Below are 19,226 nucleotides of genomic sequence, written 5' to 3' on the forward strand. Positions count from 1 at the left end.
TTACAAAACTCCTTAAATAAAGGTTTGTTTTTTTTAATTTAATAATTTGAAGCCAAGACCAGGATATAATTTAGTGATAGAACAAACTCCTTTTTCTTGTTTCATTTATTCTGAAGAACTTTGACCCCCAAAACACTTTGTAGTTGACTACAAAGTCAAATTCTTTGCCTCCCTCATTTTACAATGGAGAAATCTAGAGCTGGAGAAGCCCAAAGCCTCCAGAACCTTAGGGCACAGGTCCTGAGAGCAAGTGAACAGGCCTGTGATGCCGTTTATTGTTTCACAATAAAAACCTCCCTGGCCTTCCCTCCCTCACCGTGTTCCAGAGTGGCTGATTTGGAGCAGGGAGATATGCACAGTTACTGAATCGTAGCTCAGGGATCACACAAATGCTGAAAATCCCAAGTCGCATGCAGAGATCCAGGTTAGATTGAAGAATAATGAGTAAAATTCCGTGTTAAATGTCAGCAACAAAAAGAAATTAAAAAATAAAAATGATGTGTGTGTGTGAATCACAATAGGCACGAGGTGCTGGTTATTTTGTCAGCGACGGTGGCGGGCTGCCGTGATTCCTGTGCCGGCTAGTGCTGCTCGGGAGGACTTACACACCAAGAGCGGTCCGCGCTGAGCTGCGGTGCCCGAGAGCTGCGACACCTGGGGCCCTAAGACAAAGCGCAGGTTTCTTGCAGAGAGAAGGGAGAGCCGGTCCTTTTTGTCCCTTCACCCATCACATCCCTCTCAGTGCTCCACCAGCATCACAGGGAAACGACCTCCCGGTCCAAATGTAACAACAGCAACAGCAATAAAGAGGGACTTGGGATTCTGCGTTCAGCTGTGCCCTCGACTCTGCGGGTCAGAGCTCCACGACCATCCTCAAGATGTCAGAGGGCTCTGAAGCCTCCAACACCCACAGCGCACAGAGCTGCTCGGGATAGGTCACCGTGGCTCACAGGATGACTCAGAAATCTAGTCTGAACTCCCGGGATGTTCACTTCCTGTCCCCACATCAGATGCAGGACAAGACAGAATGGGAAATGAAGTGAAACTGTCATCACTGTAGCTTTTCGTCCTCTCCTATGGGACCAAAAGAAAGGGCTTGGGGAGTTCTCCCGGGCTCCCTGTAAATAGGCCTTTGGTAAAGTCCAGATAAAACGACGTGACATTAATGAAAGGGGAAGCTTAGATTTGTCTTGTGGAGAAAGAAGGTGACAGCCATGTGTGTGTGTGTGTGTGCGCTTAATTCCTGGACTTGGCATGTCAGAGCTGGAACAAGGGCACACCCATCTCAGACCCCAGATGAGGGATTTGGAAGGGACCGCGCAAGGCCATGCCAGCACATTGAGGCAAAGCCAGGCCTGGCTTCGGGTCATGCTGCTTCCAGCAATTGCCCAATGCAGTGAGTTTAAAATCGCTCCAAAGCTTCAGCAAACACTTAACGCAAAAGAACTCTGTCTTCCCAGGCTCCTGTATTCTTCATAAAAAGTTTCTCAAACTACTAACTGGGGGCTTCTGAGATAAACAGCTGAATTCTTCAGGTACTGAAGATGCTCGGCAGCTGCCCAAATGAGATGGTGTGGGAACACCCGTGTGATGACCAGCTCATCCACCGTGGGGCTCTGTCCTGCACAGTGACCCCCATCAGGCAGGGCCGGGCCCAGTGACCACCTGAGCTCTGGGGACCGTATCTGCAGACGCTTGTGAACAAGTTGTCCCCTAGTTCCGCATCACCTAAAGTGATCTCTGTCCCCCTTTCACTAAACCAGTATAGACTCCCTCCCCACAGATTGCAAAAGACAAACCAGAACATGTGTTTCCATAGTGAAAGCTACCTTGGTAACAAAATGAGCCGAGAATCTAATTTTTCCGAATCCTCTCAGCTTCTCCACCCTCTCGCCCTCTCCCACAGCAATTCACCGCCTCAAGGAGCAGGCGTCTCCCTCATGAGTGGCGGGGTCCTGGGCAGATATGATCTAGAGACCACTGCCAACATACAACTGGCTGTAGAAGGAAGAAAGAGCAGGAAAGAAGGAACACTATCTTACGTTACCTTCACATAAGACTTCTCTGTGTCCACGAGCTCCTGGATGACTTTTCGGAGGCGATCTGCATCAGAGAGGTGGCGGGCGAGTGGTCTCAGAGGGGGGTCCTGACCCTCTCTCGGTCCTTCCATGCCGTTGGTCTGGGTGTCGTTAAAACTCCTACACAGCACAGGGATCTGTTCAGCACTCTGAGAGATGACAAGAGGTGGAAAATAATGTACAGGACACTCTCCATTATGATCAGCTGCCCACCAAAGACACAAACAGTGTCTCTCTCTTTGCCCAGCACTCCTTTAGGAATCTCTCAGCAGCACACGTCGAGGGCCTACGGCTTCATCCATCTCAAACCACTCTGGCTCTCATTCAAAATCCCGGTAGTGAAGATATGAGCCTACACTTGTTCAGTATTTACACATGATGCTTTTTCACTGTCATAATAGCCATTTGACAGATGCTTCTTTAGCACTGAAACTGGAGAATAAGGCATAGGGCTGACCCTCTGCGGTAAAGTTGAGGGTGCTCTAAAATCAAGGTCGTGGCTCTCTAAGAGCCCATTTGGTCCAGTCTGTCCCCTCAATGGTTGGCCTAGAACAGCTCAGTCTCCCATACAAAACAGCCCAGGGGGACTCAGGAATGGCATGGCACCATAGCAGTTTTAGGATGGCTTGGCCATGATGGGTTTAAAGTTTTGTCCTCAAATCCAACCCTTTAGCTCTGCTGTCTCGCACCAAGTAGCAGAGTTATGAGTGAAAAGGTTTGAGCCACTGGTAGGAATGGGAGTAGAGGCAGAGATGTATAGGAAAGATTAAGGCCCACCCTGAAGGGGTGCAGAGCCCAGGGGAGGGCACAGACAGGAGCAGACGACACGGCAAAGCCTGGTGAATACTAGAGGAGAGGGAGGAGCGGGCTCTGTGGGGAAGCTTCACAAAGGAGGGGAGCCTTGAGCTGGTGGTTAGCAGTAAGGAGCCATGTGCCAGACCCAGGGAGTATGGGGGAGAGAGAATTCTCACTCCAGGTAGTGAGAACAGAATTACAAAGATGAAGGGACAAGAAGCAGCAGGACTATCGGGGGTGGGCTAACAGCCCTGAGTACACGTTCTCACTGAGATCTAAGCACAGTGTGGTAAAGCCTTCTCAAGGCGACCCATCGTATGCTTCTGCCTTAGGCTGCTGGGTTACGGTCTCAAACGTTTCTCCTCCTGTAGGAGGCTTCCATAGTGCCGGGAGCATCACTGGATTATATTCAAAGTATCTTTTTATCTTTCTTTCTGTTCCACCCACATTCAAGCTGCAGCCCATCTTACCACCTACCTGTCTGTAAGCCTGTCAAGGACGGGCCCTGCCTTTCTTTGTCATTGCCCACAAGTGCCCAGCTCAGTGGCTGGTGCACGGTAAGTGTTCACCTCTGTTGCACTGAAATTATTATTGAATCACAAAGCAGCTTACTCTCAGTGCAAATGACTAATATCCATCCCTCTTTGTCAACTTGCAGTCTCTCAACTAAAATTCTCCTTTCTTCAGTTTAAATGCCTTCACTCTGGGCTAAAAAAAGCTGAACTTGTCAGAAGCATCTCTTCATTCTCACTTAGTTCATTTTCTTTGCTTGGCTAGTTCAGAGCACCAACAACTTACGTAAGCGTGTTGGTCAACCTCAGCGGCCTCATGCATGTGTGTTATGATAGCTGTCGCCTGACAAATCACGGTTCCTCAAAGTAGAAACAGGACACTCTCGCCCTGCCTTCTTCCCCCCAACACAGTGTCTTCATATGATGGAAACAATCAACATTAAAACTCAGCATTGAACTTCTGGCTAGTCTTTGAATCCAATTCAGTGGGAACCAATTAGCAGCTTGCTCTGTCTCCAAAGAAAGAGAAGCCAGCTCCTGCACAAGGAGATAAGACTTGCCAAGGTAAGAGACACCAAGCACAGCCTCAGGCAGACTAGAGACCAACTCCAGCTTGTGTGAAACAAATGAAAAATGGAATACACGCTAAACAAATGGAATGGGCTGTCTGGGAAGGCTTCAGTGAAGAAGTGGGTTGTGGGGCCAGCCTGGTGGTGCAGTGGTTAAGTTTGCGCAGTCCGCTTCAGCAGCCCGGGGTTCGCAGGTTTGGATCCCGGGTGTGGACCTACGCACTGCTCCTCAGGCCGTGCTGTGGCGGCGTCCCATATACAAAAATAGAGGAAGATGGGCACAGATGTTAGCTCAGGGCCAATCTCCCTCAGCAAAAAGAGGAAGATCGGCAAAGGATGTCAGCTCATGGCCAATCTCCTTCACCTAAAAAAAAAAAAAAAAAAAAGAAGTGGGTTGTAACATGGTCCTGGAAAAAGCGTGTTCCAAGGGAGAACCACAGAATGAGCAGAAGGTGCAGGGGAAAAACGAGATCAGTAATGTAAAGAGCCCAACTCTGGGTGGGGGCGGGGGGTGGTAAAAGTGAGGCCCCCACAGATGTCTGCAATGAGAACTCCCAGGCTACAAGGCTCTTTAAATATTATTGCTTCTCTTTTATTTTGACATTAATCTTGCTGCCAGAGTATCATCAACCATGTAACAGATACTACGCCTCCAACTAGACACATAGACACATATAATTTACTTCTAGAACAGTTCAAAGCATGTGTAAATACTAATGATTCTCCTTGGATATAGACATTATCCACTTGTTCTTTTTTTAACCGTGAACACAAGCATATTTCTGGTAAGGCTGTCAGAAGACGTTCATTCTGGGTAAACTTTCAAAGAATAAAAAAGCAGATGTGGATCTTAAGGCACCAATCAGAATGCAACTTGATCTATCAAAATGTCTCATACGACGTTTAAACCAACCAAATCTTATGATTCATTACTGAAGAAACTCCGAACTGTTCAGTCATGCCCTAAAAGCCTAATGACATATAGCAAAAGCCAGATGGAACAGTGCAGCCAAAAGGCGGCTTTCCTTCTCTTCCAGGATGTGAGCATCATAAAGGAGCACTGGGGAATATAACCAAACCACTCCAATTCTGTCCTCTTCCTCCTCCTTTCTAGTGGACTTCAGCCCTGGCCACACATTAGCTTTGTCTGGGCAGCTTTAAAATAATACCCATGCCTGGACCGGCTGAATCAGAATCCCTGGGGCCCCAGGTATGCGTATTTTTTAAAAGCTTCCTAAGTGATGCTAATGTGTGGCCCATGTGAGAAACTACTGGTCTACCCATCAGTGGAGCGAGCATTCTGCTTGGGTTTCCCAGGAGTAGTGCTGCCTCCAGCCAGCTCACGCTGTCTCCAGGGTCTGCATTAAGGATGGCCACATAAAAGGCATGTGGACTGAGCTCACAAGACAGGAGGAAGTAGATGGAATCACACCCATGACCCTGGTGTTCCGGGTCTGGCCCTCAACTCATGGAGCTAAACAGCCCAAGGTCGTAATACTCAGACTCCAAAACTCACTTATTTGAAATCTCTAAACTGGTATTTGCGCCGCAAGCTCAGACAACATAATTTTGCAATCCTGAAAAATAACAGTTTCCAGGGCTGTAGAATCTAAATTAAGTTCACATATACTGTATAAAATAAGAGCTGACAAAATGCACCATAAGTTAAATGGCAGCTGGTGAGATTACAGCTTTGCCTTGCTGGGATGTCAAAAATCACACCTAACAATGCAGTGCTAATTTTAAAAATAAAGTATCTCGCCATTTTCGAAAATCAGAATTCATTTGAAGAACACTTCTGGTATGATTAACTTGGAAAAGTGAACGTTAGCTGAGATTCTCACAGCAAAAGGTACCACACTGAGGCGCTCAAGCGCTCCAGAGCCACCTTCCTCGCAGGTAACAGTTTAGGTGTCGTCCGGGGAAGGATGTCAGGGTCCCTTGGGATCAAAAGGAGGCAGGGCCCCTAGAAGCAGAAGAGTAATTGTAAATGTGTTTTCAGATTGAATCTGAAAGAGTCACTCGGTTGGTTATATTTCAGTTCCTCTACTCTTAGTGATGGTTATAGACATTGAACTGTGAAAGGTGGAATTCTTGGTGTAGCTGATAAGCCGTGTCTAGGAATAGTGATTATTTGAGTTGGACTATTTTCACACGTATGTGTGGTGATGGAGTGAAAAGCACAGACAAGATTCTGAGGACCCGAGCTCTAGTCCTGGCTCTGCCCCAGTCCTCCATGTGATCCTGGGCAAGGCTCATTTCTGAGTCTTCAATTTCCTTATTGATGAAAGACAAGTAGCAGTGCCTGTCCCATCAAGTAACCCCTCAAACTGCCATTTGGATCAAGGAGAAGAGGGAACTCCCATCTCTTGAGTACTGGATTGGGCCAAACCTCATGTCTACCACATCAGAGCTGTCTTCCAAGGAGACACATCCAAGGCCTGGCTCCCTCCCAGCCTGGTCAGTGGGCTGGTGTCACAGTGCTCACATTTAGACCAGGTAAGCCCCTGCTGCAAGCAAAGCCAGTCCTGCCCCCTTAGACTAGTACTGTGTGTAGTGCCCGCTGCTCTGGCTCCTGCTGTACCCCCTCCTCATCCTTCCCCATCCGTGCATCCCCAGGGAGCAAGACAGAGACCAAACGGGTTTGTAGCTGTATGGCAGACAGACACGGCTGGGAGGTGTTCTCACACAGTTTGCAGTCCTTCCTATATGACCCACTGAGATGACAGATGAGGGATGGGAGGTATCGGCAGGACCTTGATGGCACAAGACCCACCTCCTCTCTAGCTCTCAATGCACCGTGCCAACCACTCCCAGGTAACCAGCAGAACACGGGCAAAAGCAGCTTGCTCCTCGAGCTGGCTCTGCCCACCACGTGGTCAGGGCTCGCCTGGCCCCAGGAGAATCTCAACACACGCAGGTGTGCACAGGATCCAGCCTCTGGAGGGCATCGCTGCTTAGAGAGGCAAGTGTAGTTCCCACACGCCCGCAGACGGCTGCGACTTCTCTGAGGCTGATCCTGCCCCATCCCCAGGAATGCTGCTTTAGAAGCAACAGGCAGATGTTCACAAGTCGGGGCTGGGCATGTGTGAGGATTCAGTAGCCTAAGTGTGTGCTCGTGCAGAATCAAAAACACGGAAACTTGAAATGTGTGCCTCAGACTGGCGTTTTCCCATGTGCCGTGGTCAATGCTAAGAACCTGGGTTCACCATGGGCCTCGCCTTTTAGAAGAAAGCACAAAAAAAATACTTTCTTTATTAATTCATTTGAAAAATTTAACAGGAACAGTTTCCCCTAAAACTATGCTGTATGGAAAAGCAGGGATATTGACCCAAAAAATTTTTTTTCCGTTTTTTCAGGTCGCTCTAAGGCTGATCCCTGTTTGAAAATGACCTTATTTATAGTTGAGGAGCACCTCGCTCAGGACCTCTGAATTAAGTGGTCCTTAAGTGCTCTCATCAAAAAATAAATAAATAAATAAATAAATAAGTGAGGTGATGGGTGTGTTAATTAACTTGATTGTGGTCCCCATTTCACAGTGTATACGTACATCAAATCTTCAAGTTGTACACCTGAAATATATACAACATTTAATTGTCCACTATGCCTCAATAAAATTGGGGGAAAAAAAGACAATCTGAACAGTTATTTTTGTTGTTGTTGTTTTAACTGCATGAATAGGACACCTGCTTCCCTGTATTAGGGCTGAGACGTGTCTATTTTCCAGGAGCCCCTTTTCTTGGGGGTGGCAACAACACTGCTCGGGACGATCGAGCACCCTGCCCCAGACTCTCTGCAGAGGAATGCAGGGGCAGAGCCGCTCTGAATCCTGTGCATGACCCTTCTAATCTTGACTCACCATGGTACTTTCATCATGCCAGCCTCCTCCTGGCTTGGATTAGTGAAATGGGTTCTCCTGAGCCTAACAACTTGGATGTTTCCTCTGCTCTTATGTGGAAACATCACTACCTGAGGCTTTTCAATTTCCCTGTGTGTTTTGGAACCTAAAAAAAAAAATCCCTGTGGGATAAGTACATCACATTATCCAGAACTATTTCGGGATGGTGATTGAGATTTCGTAGCTACCCCATGAAATACCAGTGCCCATCAGGACCCCGCGCCTCGTCAGCAGTGGGCTCCGCCCCTCTTCCCTGGCTCAGTTTGCAGCCCCGTGCTCATTTAGGGGCTTCAGGTACTGCACACTTTTTGTCAAAGGCATCTGTTTATACTACTTGGGCTCCAAAAACACTTCTAGCCTAAGAAAAAGGTTTAAAAGTGCTGCATGATTTGGGGTCATATTTCACAGGGAAATACTTAAGGATAGATGACAGCATTACAGTATGCTCTACTTCTGAATCCCTGGTTTAGAGCAAAAGGATGTAACTTCAGGGGGAGAAATCAGTAAGAAACTCAGCAAAGACACAGACCTAAAAGGAAAGATGCTCATGCTGTTTGGTTAACTGGTCATATCACAGGATGTGATCAGTCTGGCAGATCCCTAGCTGCCCACCGTGTCCTGCTCTCCGTCCACCATACAGACCAGCTCTATACTGAGCCATTGACGTGGACTGAATCCCAGTCTAGATAATGTCCACTGAGTTTCATCATACCAGAACTAAGTTTCTACTACTTCTACTGTCCCTACAAAGAATGTTGGAAAAAATTAAAGACATGCTAGTCCCTGGGCAAATGGCCAGTTGTTCTTGAGGATAGTCTGGCCCTGGAAAGGTGTGGTTTGCATGGTGTGTGCACATACTGTGCACGACAGACCTCCCGGTTCCCTGTCTGGAAGCCACGAGGAGGCTGCATTACTCACTAATCTCAGAGTGCAACCACAGTGTCAGCTGTCATATTCCAGCAAATCCGTTAAGTCAGAAAAGCTCCCCTTAGTTAAAAAAAAGAATATCTAAAAATTGTACCAAGGACTTTTTTTCAACTCATTCTGCACTTTGTTAAAGTCTCTAACTTATAGAAAGATGTAATATTATCCCCATATGTTACCAGCAGAGGGAATCCAGAAGGAGCACAGAGGGTTCAGTGACTTCCCCAGGAAGGCTAACAGGCAGAGACAGATGCTGGGCGTGATTCCAGGAGAAGTGGACCCCCCACATGGAGCGAGAGTGGGCCCACGTCCTGCATGTCCAACCGCAGCTGTCCTGTGCCGCCCATCTCTGCCATGTCAGAATTCCAGGGCGAAACTCCGTGCAACGCTGGGAGGTGGCTGGCAGGGCCTGCAGGCTGAGTCGGGAGGGAAACCCCAGGTCTACTCTATTCCTCTGAGTCTCAGCGGGGTGAGGGGTGGAGGGGGGTGGGAGGAGCAGGAGGAAGAGGAGGAGGAGGAAGGTCGTATTCGGCACCTTGGCAGGGTGGGGTGGGAGTTAAAAAGTAGATTCAAGCTTATTATTTTTATATTTGGGGGATAACCATTTGTTTTATAGTGATGCAATGAATCCCTGGATTGAAAACTCGAGAGAAACAGCATGAGATTTTTATATTTATCAAAATAGTACACAAAGGATGAGGAAATGCTCACAATCATTATTTTCTAGACCAGACAGTTCTATTTCCAAAGGCAGAATGGGACATAAACTGTAAAATTAAACATAAGCTGATGTCAAATGAGAGTCCTTATTTTATATGGAAATACAGAGATTAACCTAAATAAATTATGGTACAAAAATGCAATGGAATATAGGCAGCCGTTACCAGTGATGGGAGAGATGGGCGTCTGTGGACCAAAAAAGAACGTGATTTATTGGAAAGAGAAGAAAGGAGATTTGCATTTTTTAAAGTAACTTTTTATGTATATCTACTATACAAACATACATGCACAGATTTTTTAAAAATGGAATGATATATATCTTCAATGCAGTAGTTAACAGTGCATTTCAAGTTATTTTAATTTTAATCTTTTGGCTTATCTTAATTTTCTCATTTTTTATAGTGGTTTCATTTAAAAAAAATTTTTAATGGAATCCTTTCCTGTAACTTTAAAAGAATGATTTGAGGCAGAAAAGACCTGATAAGCATTCTGTTTCTATGAGAACACAGCAATGAACAAGATTGATGTAATCTCTCTGCTCACAGTGCCCAGAGTTTGGCTGGGAAGATAAGCTTTGAGCAAGTAATTCAAGTGTGATGGGTGCCCAAAGAAATGTGGGGTCCCCTGCAAACAGAACAGAAAGACCTACTCTGGTCTAAAAAGGTCTGGGCCAGCTAACATTGAAGCCATGACCTCAAGGCTAAATCGAGTTAGCTAAACTGAGCAAAGTTTGGGGTTCAGGGAGACATGGAGTGTGCCAAGAACTGAAGGCCAGGACAGCCATGGCCCAGAGCCAGCCAGTCAGGTCATGCAGGGAGATGTGGCAGGAGAGAGAGGCAGAGGCTTGCTCTTGGGGAGAGTGGAGAGCCACTTGGAGTTGAGTGCAGTGGTCCAGACATGGCACCGAGGAATCCCTGTCACCTACTAGATACACACCTTACAGAAGACAGCAAGGTAAATAGTCATGATGGCATTAAAGAGGGTGGCGTGTGCACTCCTGGTGGTGCAGCCTGTCACCTGAGCTCTGCCCCCTCCATTACCCCAGTGTAAGTGTGGAACTCACACTGAGGGCCTCAGCGCATGCTTTGGACTAAGCTGTCTTAAATAGCTACTTTTTCCGAGACAGGAGACTTAAGTGCACAGGCTCCGGAGTTCCAGCCCTGGGCACCCATGGCAGTACCAGCTATGTGGCCTTGACTGACTCCTCCCTGACTCAGTCTGCTCACCTGTAAAGCTGGGATCATATTTTATACGGTTGTTGAGAGGATTCAGTGAGGTAAAACGTAAAAATACTTAGCACAGTGCAAGGGATCAATACAGGCCAGGGCTCAATAACAGTTATAATACACAGAGGAGTTTAATATTCCAAGTTCTGTTATTTTGAGAAGTGCTGAAGAATAAACTTCCTCTGAGTTCCCTGAAGGAAGGGCCAGAAAAATCTAATTTCATTTATTCAGCAGTTTTTTATGGAGCACCTCCTCTATGCCAGGCTCTGTTCGAGGTGCTGGGAGGAAGCATCAGACATAGAAGATGAAAACCTTGGCCTTCATGCAAGAGTATAATGAGGAGTCGGAGGAGGGGCAGAGAGGTGACAAGGACACCGATGATGAAGAGTGGAACACACAGTGTCTGGACAGAGGTAAAAGGGTTTGGGAGGGAGCCAAAACAGGGAGGAGGCATATGGAGGCCCTGCCAGGATGGGCTGCAGCCCTAACAGGTGGGCAGAGAAGGAGAAGGCGAAGTTGGTGCAAAGACCCAAGGGAGGGAGCGGCCGCCTGGATGGAAGGCAGCCTTTGAGAAGGCACTTGTGCGTGCCAAGTAGTAAACGCTCAGTGCTCAGGTGGCACACCCCCAAGCAGGCAGGTCAGAGCCGTGTCCCAGAGGTAGGGAAGCAGCACCTGCAGGACGATGTGGCTCCCAGACCAGAGTCACCTCCCCCCGGGGGGAGCAGGCGATCCAGAGCCCGTGCCAAACGGGCCTGCTGCCTGCCTTCTGCTAGGTTTCCTTATTTCACTGGAGTTTGGTCAGAATTCAGGAATGAATAAGATATGCTCTCTCTGCCAAAGAGGTTTCAAGGGGCTGGGGTAGCATTTCTACCCAACTGGGCACTTTCACATAAAATATTGGGTGTTTCAGTATCACTCTAATGTAATTTACACACAACAGCTCATCCTATCTAACAGATCCTGCGCCAGGTACTGCGTTTTCTCTTTCCCATTTTTCACCCAGAAAGAAAGACATGGCTTACTTTTGATGCATAGTTAAACCTGCTCATCAAGGAAGATGCATGTGGGCCAGAATTTCTCCTTGACTTCTGAATGCAAAAATACGCAAGCCATGATTTAAAAGAGACTTTCATGCTCCCACTCTGAAACAAACAGGTGAGTCAAGGGTGGCTCCTGAGAGCAGGGGTCAGCAAACTATGGCCTTTGGGCCAAACCCAGCCTGCCATCTCTTGTTGTAAATAAAGTTCTGTTAGAACGCAGCCACGTTCTTGCCTCTGCCTGTTGTCCGTGGCTGCTTCCGCAGCGCGGTGCAGACTTCAGTGGTTGCCAGAGCCTAAGATGTTTACTATCTGGCCCCTTACAGGAAAAGTTTGCCAACTCCTGATAGAGATGAGCCCAGATCAAAAGAGATTCTTCTTTTGAAATTAAGTCTGAGGGCCGGCCCCGTGGCTTAGCGGTTAAGTGCGTGCGCTCCGCTGCTGGCGGCCCGGGTTCGGATCCCGGGCGCGCACCGACGCACCGCATCCCAGGCCATGCTGAGGCCGCGTCCCACATACAGCAACTAGAAGGATGTGCAACTATGACATACAACTATCTACTGGGGCTTTGGGTGGGGGTGGGGAAGGAGGAGGATTGGCAATAGATGTTAGCTCAGGGCCGGTCTTCCTCACAAAAAATAAATAAATAAATGAAATTAAGTCTGAATTAAAACTCGAAATAATCTATAAAATTTTATTCTGAAATTTTTCAGTGAGTAAAGTGTAAATTTTAAAAATGACTTCTATATGTTATTTTTCTAGAGACTACCACAATGACATTTTAACTCACATAAGATATAAACTCTTTTATGTAGCGTGCTTTCAACTGTGTCAAAAACACAACAAAATGAAAACACCTGCGTGCTCACCTGGCTCAGATCCAGGGCTCAGAAAAATGGCTCTTATATTCTCTTGAACAGTTTTTACTTTATGTTGTGTTGCTTTTTGATGGAGGGGATAATTCAGTTTGTTTCTCCTGTGACTTGGGGCATTAAGAACTTTATTTAAATTCTTTCTGTGGTTACCTTTTATCAGTTAACATTCATTCTAATATGTTTTTCTAAAGAAGTCTCTAAACTAATATCCTTCAACTCATTTTTTTCTTTTGGAAAACATATATTTAACTGTGATTTCTCTTATCTATCAATACTCCCCTCACCCACTTTCCCATCCAGAGGTATTTATTTCAGATCTTAGCTCCCTCTTTTTATTCACTTTCTTCAGTTTTCTCTCAGAGCCTACTTTTGTCCTGATAATCACATAAATTAGTTTAAACTTATGTATTTACAATAACTCTCTCTTTAGTGGTTAATGTTTTCATTTAACACTATCATTCTGGTTGGTTTCCACGTTTACTGCTAGTTTTCTCAAATACAACCTTTCTATCAAGAGTTATGTCTCTGACTTTCTTCTTGGTAACTGATAATATATTATTAAGCGGTTTTTGCAGCAAAGGTCTTTAAGTGTTACATATTCTGAGAATTTACTGAGTTGAGATTTTTTCCTATCTTTGTCACTTTATTTGAAGAGAAAATATGTCAATAATAACACCAATTGTAATCAAATTCTTGACAGACTAGAGCTGTAACAAATCTTTGACGGCCACCAATTTGCTGGGCAGGTGAAGTCTCTACTATAAATAGAAGATGGAGGACAACACAGGTGAATCCTGAGAGGGGACATCCCTCACATTCAGGTTTAACAGTTCAGGCTGTGTGCAACTTTGCTCAGGACAGCTCTGCCCGACTACCTACACCCAGACTGTCCCCCAGCTGAGTCCTCTCTCCTCTTCTCTGGCTTCCTAAGACGTATATTTTCTTTCTAGTTGTAATCCACGTGGGTTCCTTACCTAGAAAAACACAAAGTAGGGCCACACCTGGCTCCCAGCTGCAGACCGAGCACTCAGCCCTGAGAGCAGGTCTAAGATGCTCAGAAAACTGTCAAAACTGGAGTAGCTACACCTACTCCAGTCCCTTGATGATATGCCTTGGGCATCTTAGACCAGCTTCCAGCATGTCGTCGTTACGTTGTCTGCTGGCTCTATCTAATTGGCTTAGTTGACCTTCTTTTGGAACATGAGCCTGGGGTCTCCATACCTATCTGTGGGGGTGTGGGGGTCACAGGGGGCTTCACAGATGCCTCTTATCCATGGGAATGTGGGGTCACAGTGGGGGTTCACAGTGACACAGACCAATACAGTCAACTTGTTCTCTGCCCTTCATTGCTCGTAATTAATGTAACCCTCCCACTGTCCAAGTAGTCTTTTTATTAACTATCATCATCATCGACATACTGTTGCCATACAATAATTTTATCTTAGGAAATATTTCTGTAGGAATCCACGAGATAGACGCTATTAGGACACCTACCACTGGGGTTGTTTCTTAACACTACTTTTACTGTTTTGTTTTTTTTTTCCCCCTGCAATGCTCCTCCCACCACCAAAAAGAGAGAGCAGGAAAAGCAGCAAATAAAGCAGAAGCAAGCAAGAGTATCAAAGTTCATGTAGAAAGACACTTTTACCCCTTTGGGGATGAGACTTTTTAGTATTTTGGGTCTATATAAATGGAATTCTACAAAGAGGAAGCTCCAATGGGAAACCCAACATTACAAAGGTACATTAAGATTAGAAAAGTCAGTGGTTATAAACTGCTGGAGAAATGTTCTCTGAGAATTACTGACAAGAATTACAGATTCACTATACTAGACCCCTCTACTCAGTGCAGATGGTCCCCATGGTGGGACCTCTCAGCCACTGCTGCACTGAAGGTCCAGAAAGAAGCCACTGACTAGCCCCGGGAAGGGGAGAGCGTTTCTTCAGATACAAGTGGTATCCTCCAATATCACTGTACGTATGTGTACCCCAAATATAGTTTTATTTATTTATTTGTGAGGAAGATCAGCCCTGTGCTAACATCTGCCAATCCTCCTCTTTTTTTGCTGAGGAAGACCAGCCCTGGGCTAACATCCATGCCCATCTTCCTCCACTTTATATGGGACGCTGCCACAGCATGGCTTGACAAGCAGTGCGTCTGTGCGCGCCCGGGATCCGAACCTGCCAACGCGGGCCACCACAGCGGAGTACGCGCACTTAACCGCTTGCACCACTGGGCTGGCCCCCCAAATATAGTTTTAAATAGTTATTTTTTTTAAAAGACCAATATCTACATTTTGTACTATACTATTTTAATTTTAAGGTTGTTATACGGTGGCAAATTTTAAGACATGAATTTTATCTATTACAAAACAAGTTGGAGGTGAAAATATTTACATATGAGTATGACCTGTATATAGTACAAAAACTATACTTCACGCTATCAAATGAATTACTATTCAGATGCAAATAACAGATATTAATACTCTGTATTCCAGGACTTATGAATTTTTCTTCCAGAGATTTCAAATTATTTGATAATAACAACTACTGAAATTTCATTACAGCTCTATGAAATAGATTCTTTAAAGGCTAAAAAACCACTACCAAAAACATTGACATAGCTTAACCAAGTTTGTAAATTAAGCTAAAGAACTGCAAAGTTGTGTCCAGATTTCTATACCTGCAACTTAACAAATAGAGTTGCTCTGCCTTTAAATCAATTGCAAGAGTCCATACACACATATTCCATGTCTCCTCTATTTAAACACATAGTTGTTCATTTTTTCCCTCTCTTCTGCCATCAGTGCCACATTCTCCTTCCCAGGCAGTATGGTGTAGTGGAAAGAACTGGCTTAGAATCCCACAGAGCTGGGTCTGAACGGTGGCCCTACCCCTGACTGGCCTGTTGGTTAGCTTCTCCCATCTCAGTTTTCTTGTGCTAAAAGGAGCTAATACTATCTATTCGGTAGGGTTGTTGTGGAGAAAACGCGTTTAAATGAGATGATATATATAAAATGCATAGTGCATGCTAAGGGCTAAGTATCGGCATCCTTGCTCAGTGCCCCGTGCAGTTTACAAAGCCATTTCACATACATGGCTCTTCTTTAATTTCACCTCCATGAAATTATCATAGAAATATAATCCCATTCTTTTCAAGGAATAAGGATAAAAGGATACAGGGGTGAGGCTATTTTCCTAAAGCGCCCTGACCAGTGGGTGAGAGGTTCCAGCACTCGGGTCCAGTTGTCTGTCCACGTCCCGCCTCTCCCAGCTATAGCGAATTAAGAGACAAACGTCTACTTTCTTTTCCAACTTAGTACAGCAGGGGATGAAATCCTTCTAGTGAATTCTCTCGTCTTTCTTATCTATCCCACTCTCCAAATGTAAACTGCAGATGTGTTGTTTGGTATAGCCCTGGCCATGGGGACAATGAGAGTTGACCCAAGGTGACAGCAACACTCACACTGAGGAAGGAGGCACGAGACAGCCAGCGTGCTTGCCTCTGCCTGTAACATTCTCCAGAAGAAACCAAGCCATGGTTCCCCTTCCTGGGACACATACTCTGATTTGGGGGAATGAAGGGAGCTGTGTCCCCGCCCGAATTTGATGCAGAAGAATTATGAATTCTTAAAAAACTTTTCTGAGCATTTAAACTTTACCATCTCCAATCTCCTGCTGCCACTGAGGAGCAGAGCTATCACGATGCACAGCACACCAAGGTGGCTGCCTAGACTGACTGGCATTGCGTGACCCCCACTGTAGTTTCAGGAAGAGGGCAGCCGACCCTTCTCATCCCCTCTGGAGGTTGGCACCTTTGTGACACCTTTAACAAGTACACTGACTTCTACTGACTGCTGTTGCATTAGGTTTCATGGCTCAAGAACGCCCCACGGTCCCTTATGAAGAATGGTATGGGGCAGGGAGAGGGGGCCCAGGGGCTAGGATTTGTCTGAAACCCACCACAACCCCTTCATGCTTAAAAAGGCCTAGATTTTCAGTCCTCATATTTAGCTAAAAATAATGCTTGGAATCTGGTTTCAAAAACTTGTAGCTTTGGGGAGAAAAATCATAAAAATGTAAAACATCAAGTTATTTAGTATCCTGACAGCCTTAATTAGGCCTGCGTACTGCCAAGCCCTATTTGTCTTGAGTGAGCACAGATACAACCTGCATGCCCTTTTACTTGTAGCTTTAGGTAAATTTTTTTGCTAGATTCAAGCCACGTGATAGTCAAGTCTGTTACATTACTCTGGGTTGTTTCTTATTGACAGGGTCTCAAAATAAATCATCTCATACAGAACAATGTCTGTCTCATACACATTCATCTGAGCCTTTACCACCAACCAATCTCTAAAATCTAACTCAGACTAAATAATAGAAACGAAGTAATAAAATTTAACAGGACAATGACTACTTTCAATAAATGGTTTGGCAATTTCGATCAAACTGCTAGAAAGTGCAAATCAATAAATACAAAGTAACTAAAGCCATGTTTCGCTGGTGGTGATGGGAACAGCGGATGGCCTAGGAAAGGGATGCACAGACAGGTAGATGCTCAAGCAAACCCAGAAGACATCAGAGACAACATGACCATGACAGAATGTCAATTAAAAACTTTTTTTAAAGCTTCAGACACAGAAAAATTTTTTAAACCTCACCTGAGATTACTGGTTTGATAATCAGTCTTTCCATCTTGGAAACTCATCTGTAAAGCCATCGTATTCAAGACCTCACTAGGCAACTGGGAGGAGAGCATGCACATCCTGCCCCATCCTGATGCCTGCAATCACCAGGCTAATGTGGCCCAGGCCAGTCTTCTCATCTGATTACCCTTTATCTTGTGACTGAATGAACCATGAAGGTAATGGATTCTAGAAAATTCCAAAGCCGGCCCAAAGCAGCTTGAGAGGTAGGAAGACGGCAGGACTCCTCAAGTTATGCAACACTTGCGGTTTCTAAGCAGTTAGCAATGAAACCCCAGCCTGTGCAAGTGCCAGGCCAGAACTTTTTAAGCAACTGCACATCAGAGAGCTTCCTTATCTAACATCTGTTTTCTGAAAACACAAGAGAACTTAGGTGGCAGCAAAGAATTAGAGAGTGCAAAGGAAGGCGAATCACAGAGGAAGGGGGAGGCATTGGAAGCGGAACAGACAAAATAAGAGCGAAGGAGGAGGTGACAACAACAAGAGAATGAAAGGAGAAAAGAGAGAATGGGGGGCACCTTTAAAGACATACCTTCAATTTTCTCCTGTTTCCCATATTAGTGACAAATATATTTCTCGTTGCCCGTTCGTGCTATTATCAAGAACAGCAGGAGACCGATTTACAAAACCAATAATCCAGTCTTTGCTCTCAGCAATCAGAAGCTGGTATTTGAGATGTGAAAACACCATAAGGTGTGCTCATGTGCAGCTTTCCTAGGAAGTTTCTCCATGACCTCCGCTCCCTCCACCGCCCAGGCCCAAACAGACAGTGGCACCTAAGTCTACTCAGAGCTGAGACTAGAGAGGAAATTACAAAATAACCCAGAACAATTTCTCAGAACTTATTTTTTTAAAACCTGAAAGCAGCTACCATGTACAGCTGGGACATTATTAAAAGGTGAGAATCTGCTATGAGTGATAAAAGGCATAAACAAAGCACAAAGACTCAAAGACATTTTCATGTATCTCGCATAATCAAAGATGTCATTTGACTACAACCTCTAAGCACACAAAATATTTAAAGAAGGCATCAACATGATTGGCCCTCTTAATGGCTAACATTTGAGAAGGCCTTTGTGCAGGAGATTTTAATGAATGAATGAACAGTGTGACTCTACACCAACCCCATTCTTGGTAAATATTAAGGAGAAAATTGTTAAGACTCATGGTGCCCACCTACTGGCCAGGCAAGATTAGACTGTAACCGTGGCTGTTATTCCTTCAAAAGAAAAGGAAAGGAGTGACCAGCAACAAAAACAGCTCCTTTGCTGATGTGACAGTGGCCAGGGGTAAGTTCTCCCCTCGGGGCCCTCGGAGGAGAAACACAGGAGAAACTGCTGCCTAATCCTCCCGTGAACTGAGCACATAAACCACTCCTGCCCGGTCCCTCAGGTGGCTGTTTATTTCACTAATGTGATTTCTAGAAAATTTTGGTTCGGAATCAAAATTTAAATTCATGTTCCGAAAAAAATCACTTTTTTCACTAATTACAGAAAATAAAACTTTTTCAGATGCTTCAACACCAGCACATGATGTAGCAATTGGTGTTCAACAATCCAAAGATGTCTAACCAACACCATCAGTGTTGTCTCTTCTGGTCTCAACCCAATAATTTACTTGTCTTCGAGGGAGGGGTCGTTATTTATTTTACGCTCCTCAATGTCTCTTAGCACATTAAAAAAATAAAGCATTAATAGCCAATCCCATCCGATCAATGAGACTTGAAGATAAAAACAAAGCTCAAAATGCCACTTGACTAAACAAACACAGGGCTTTTCATATTGTAGGGACTTGATAATTGGTTCTGTAACGTCAATAATATTAAGTCAAGGCAGAAGCTAGGCTATGCAGATGTTTACTCAAAGTGAGAATTATGAACCTAGAGTT

The 19,226-nt window shown here is 45.2% G+C and overlaps 1 protein-coding gene across 6 annotated transcripts in view; it reads right to left on the reverse strand.

Annotated features, from left to right (window-relative positions):
* TIAM2 (TIAM Rac1 associated GEF 2) overlaps positions 1-19,226 on the reverse strand; it is a 220,996-nt gene that overhangs the window by 14,514 nt on the left and 187,256 nt on the right. For all 6 annotated transcript variants that reach the window (XM_087425108.1, XM_087425107.1, XM_087425109.1 and 3 more), the window contains one exon: positions 2,048-2,227. In XM_087425108.1, the coding sequence (XP_087281234.1) occupies positions 2,048-2,227 (180 nt within the window). The remainder of the gene's footprint in view (positions 1-2,047; positions 2,228-19,226) is intronic.

Source organism: Ceratotherium simum, chromosome 38 (assembly GCF_057802395.1).
Source record: "Ceratotherium simum simum isolate JZ-2026a chromosome 38, ASM5780239v1, whole genome shotgun sequence".
Classification (NCBI taxonomy): Eukaryota; Metazoa; Chordata; class Mammalia; order Perissodactyla; family Rhinocerotidae; genus Ceratotherium; species Ceratotherium simum.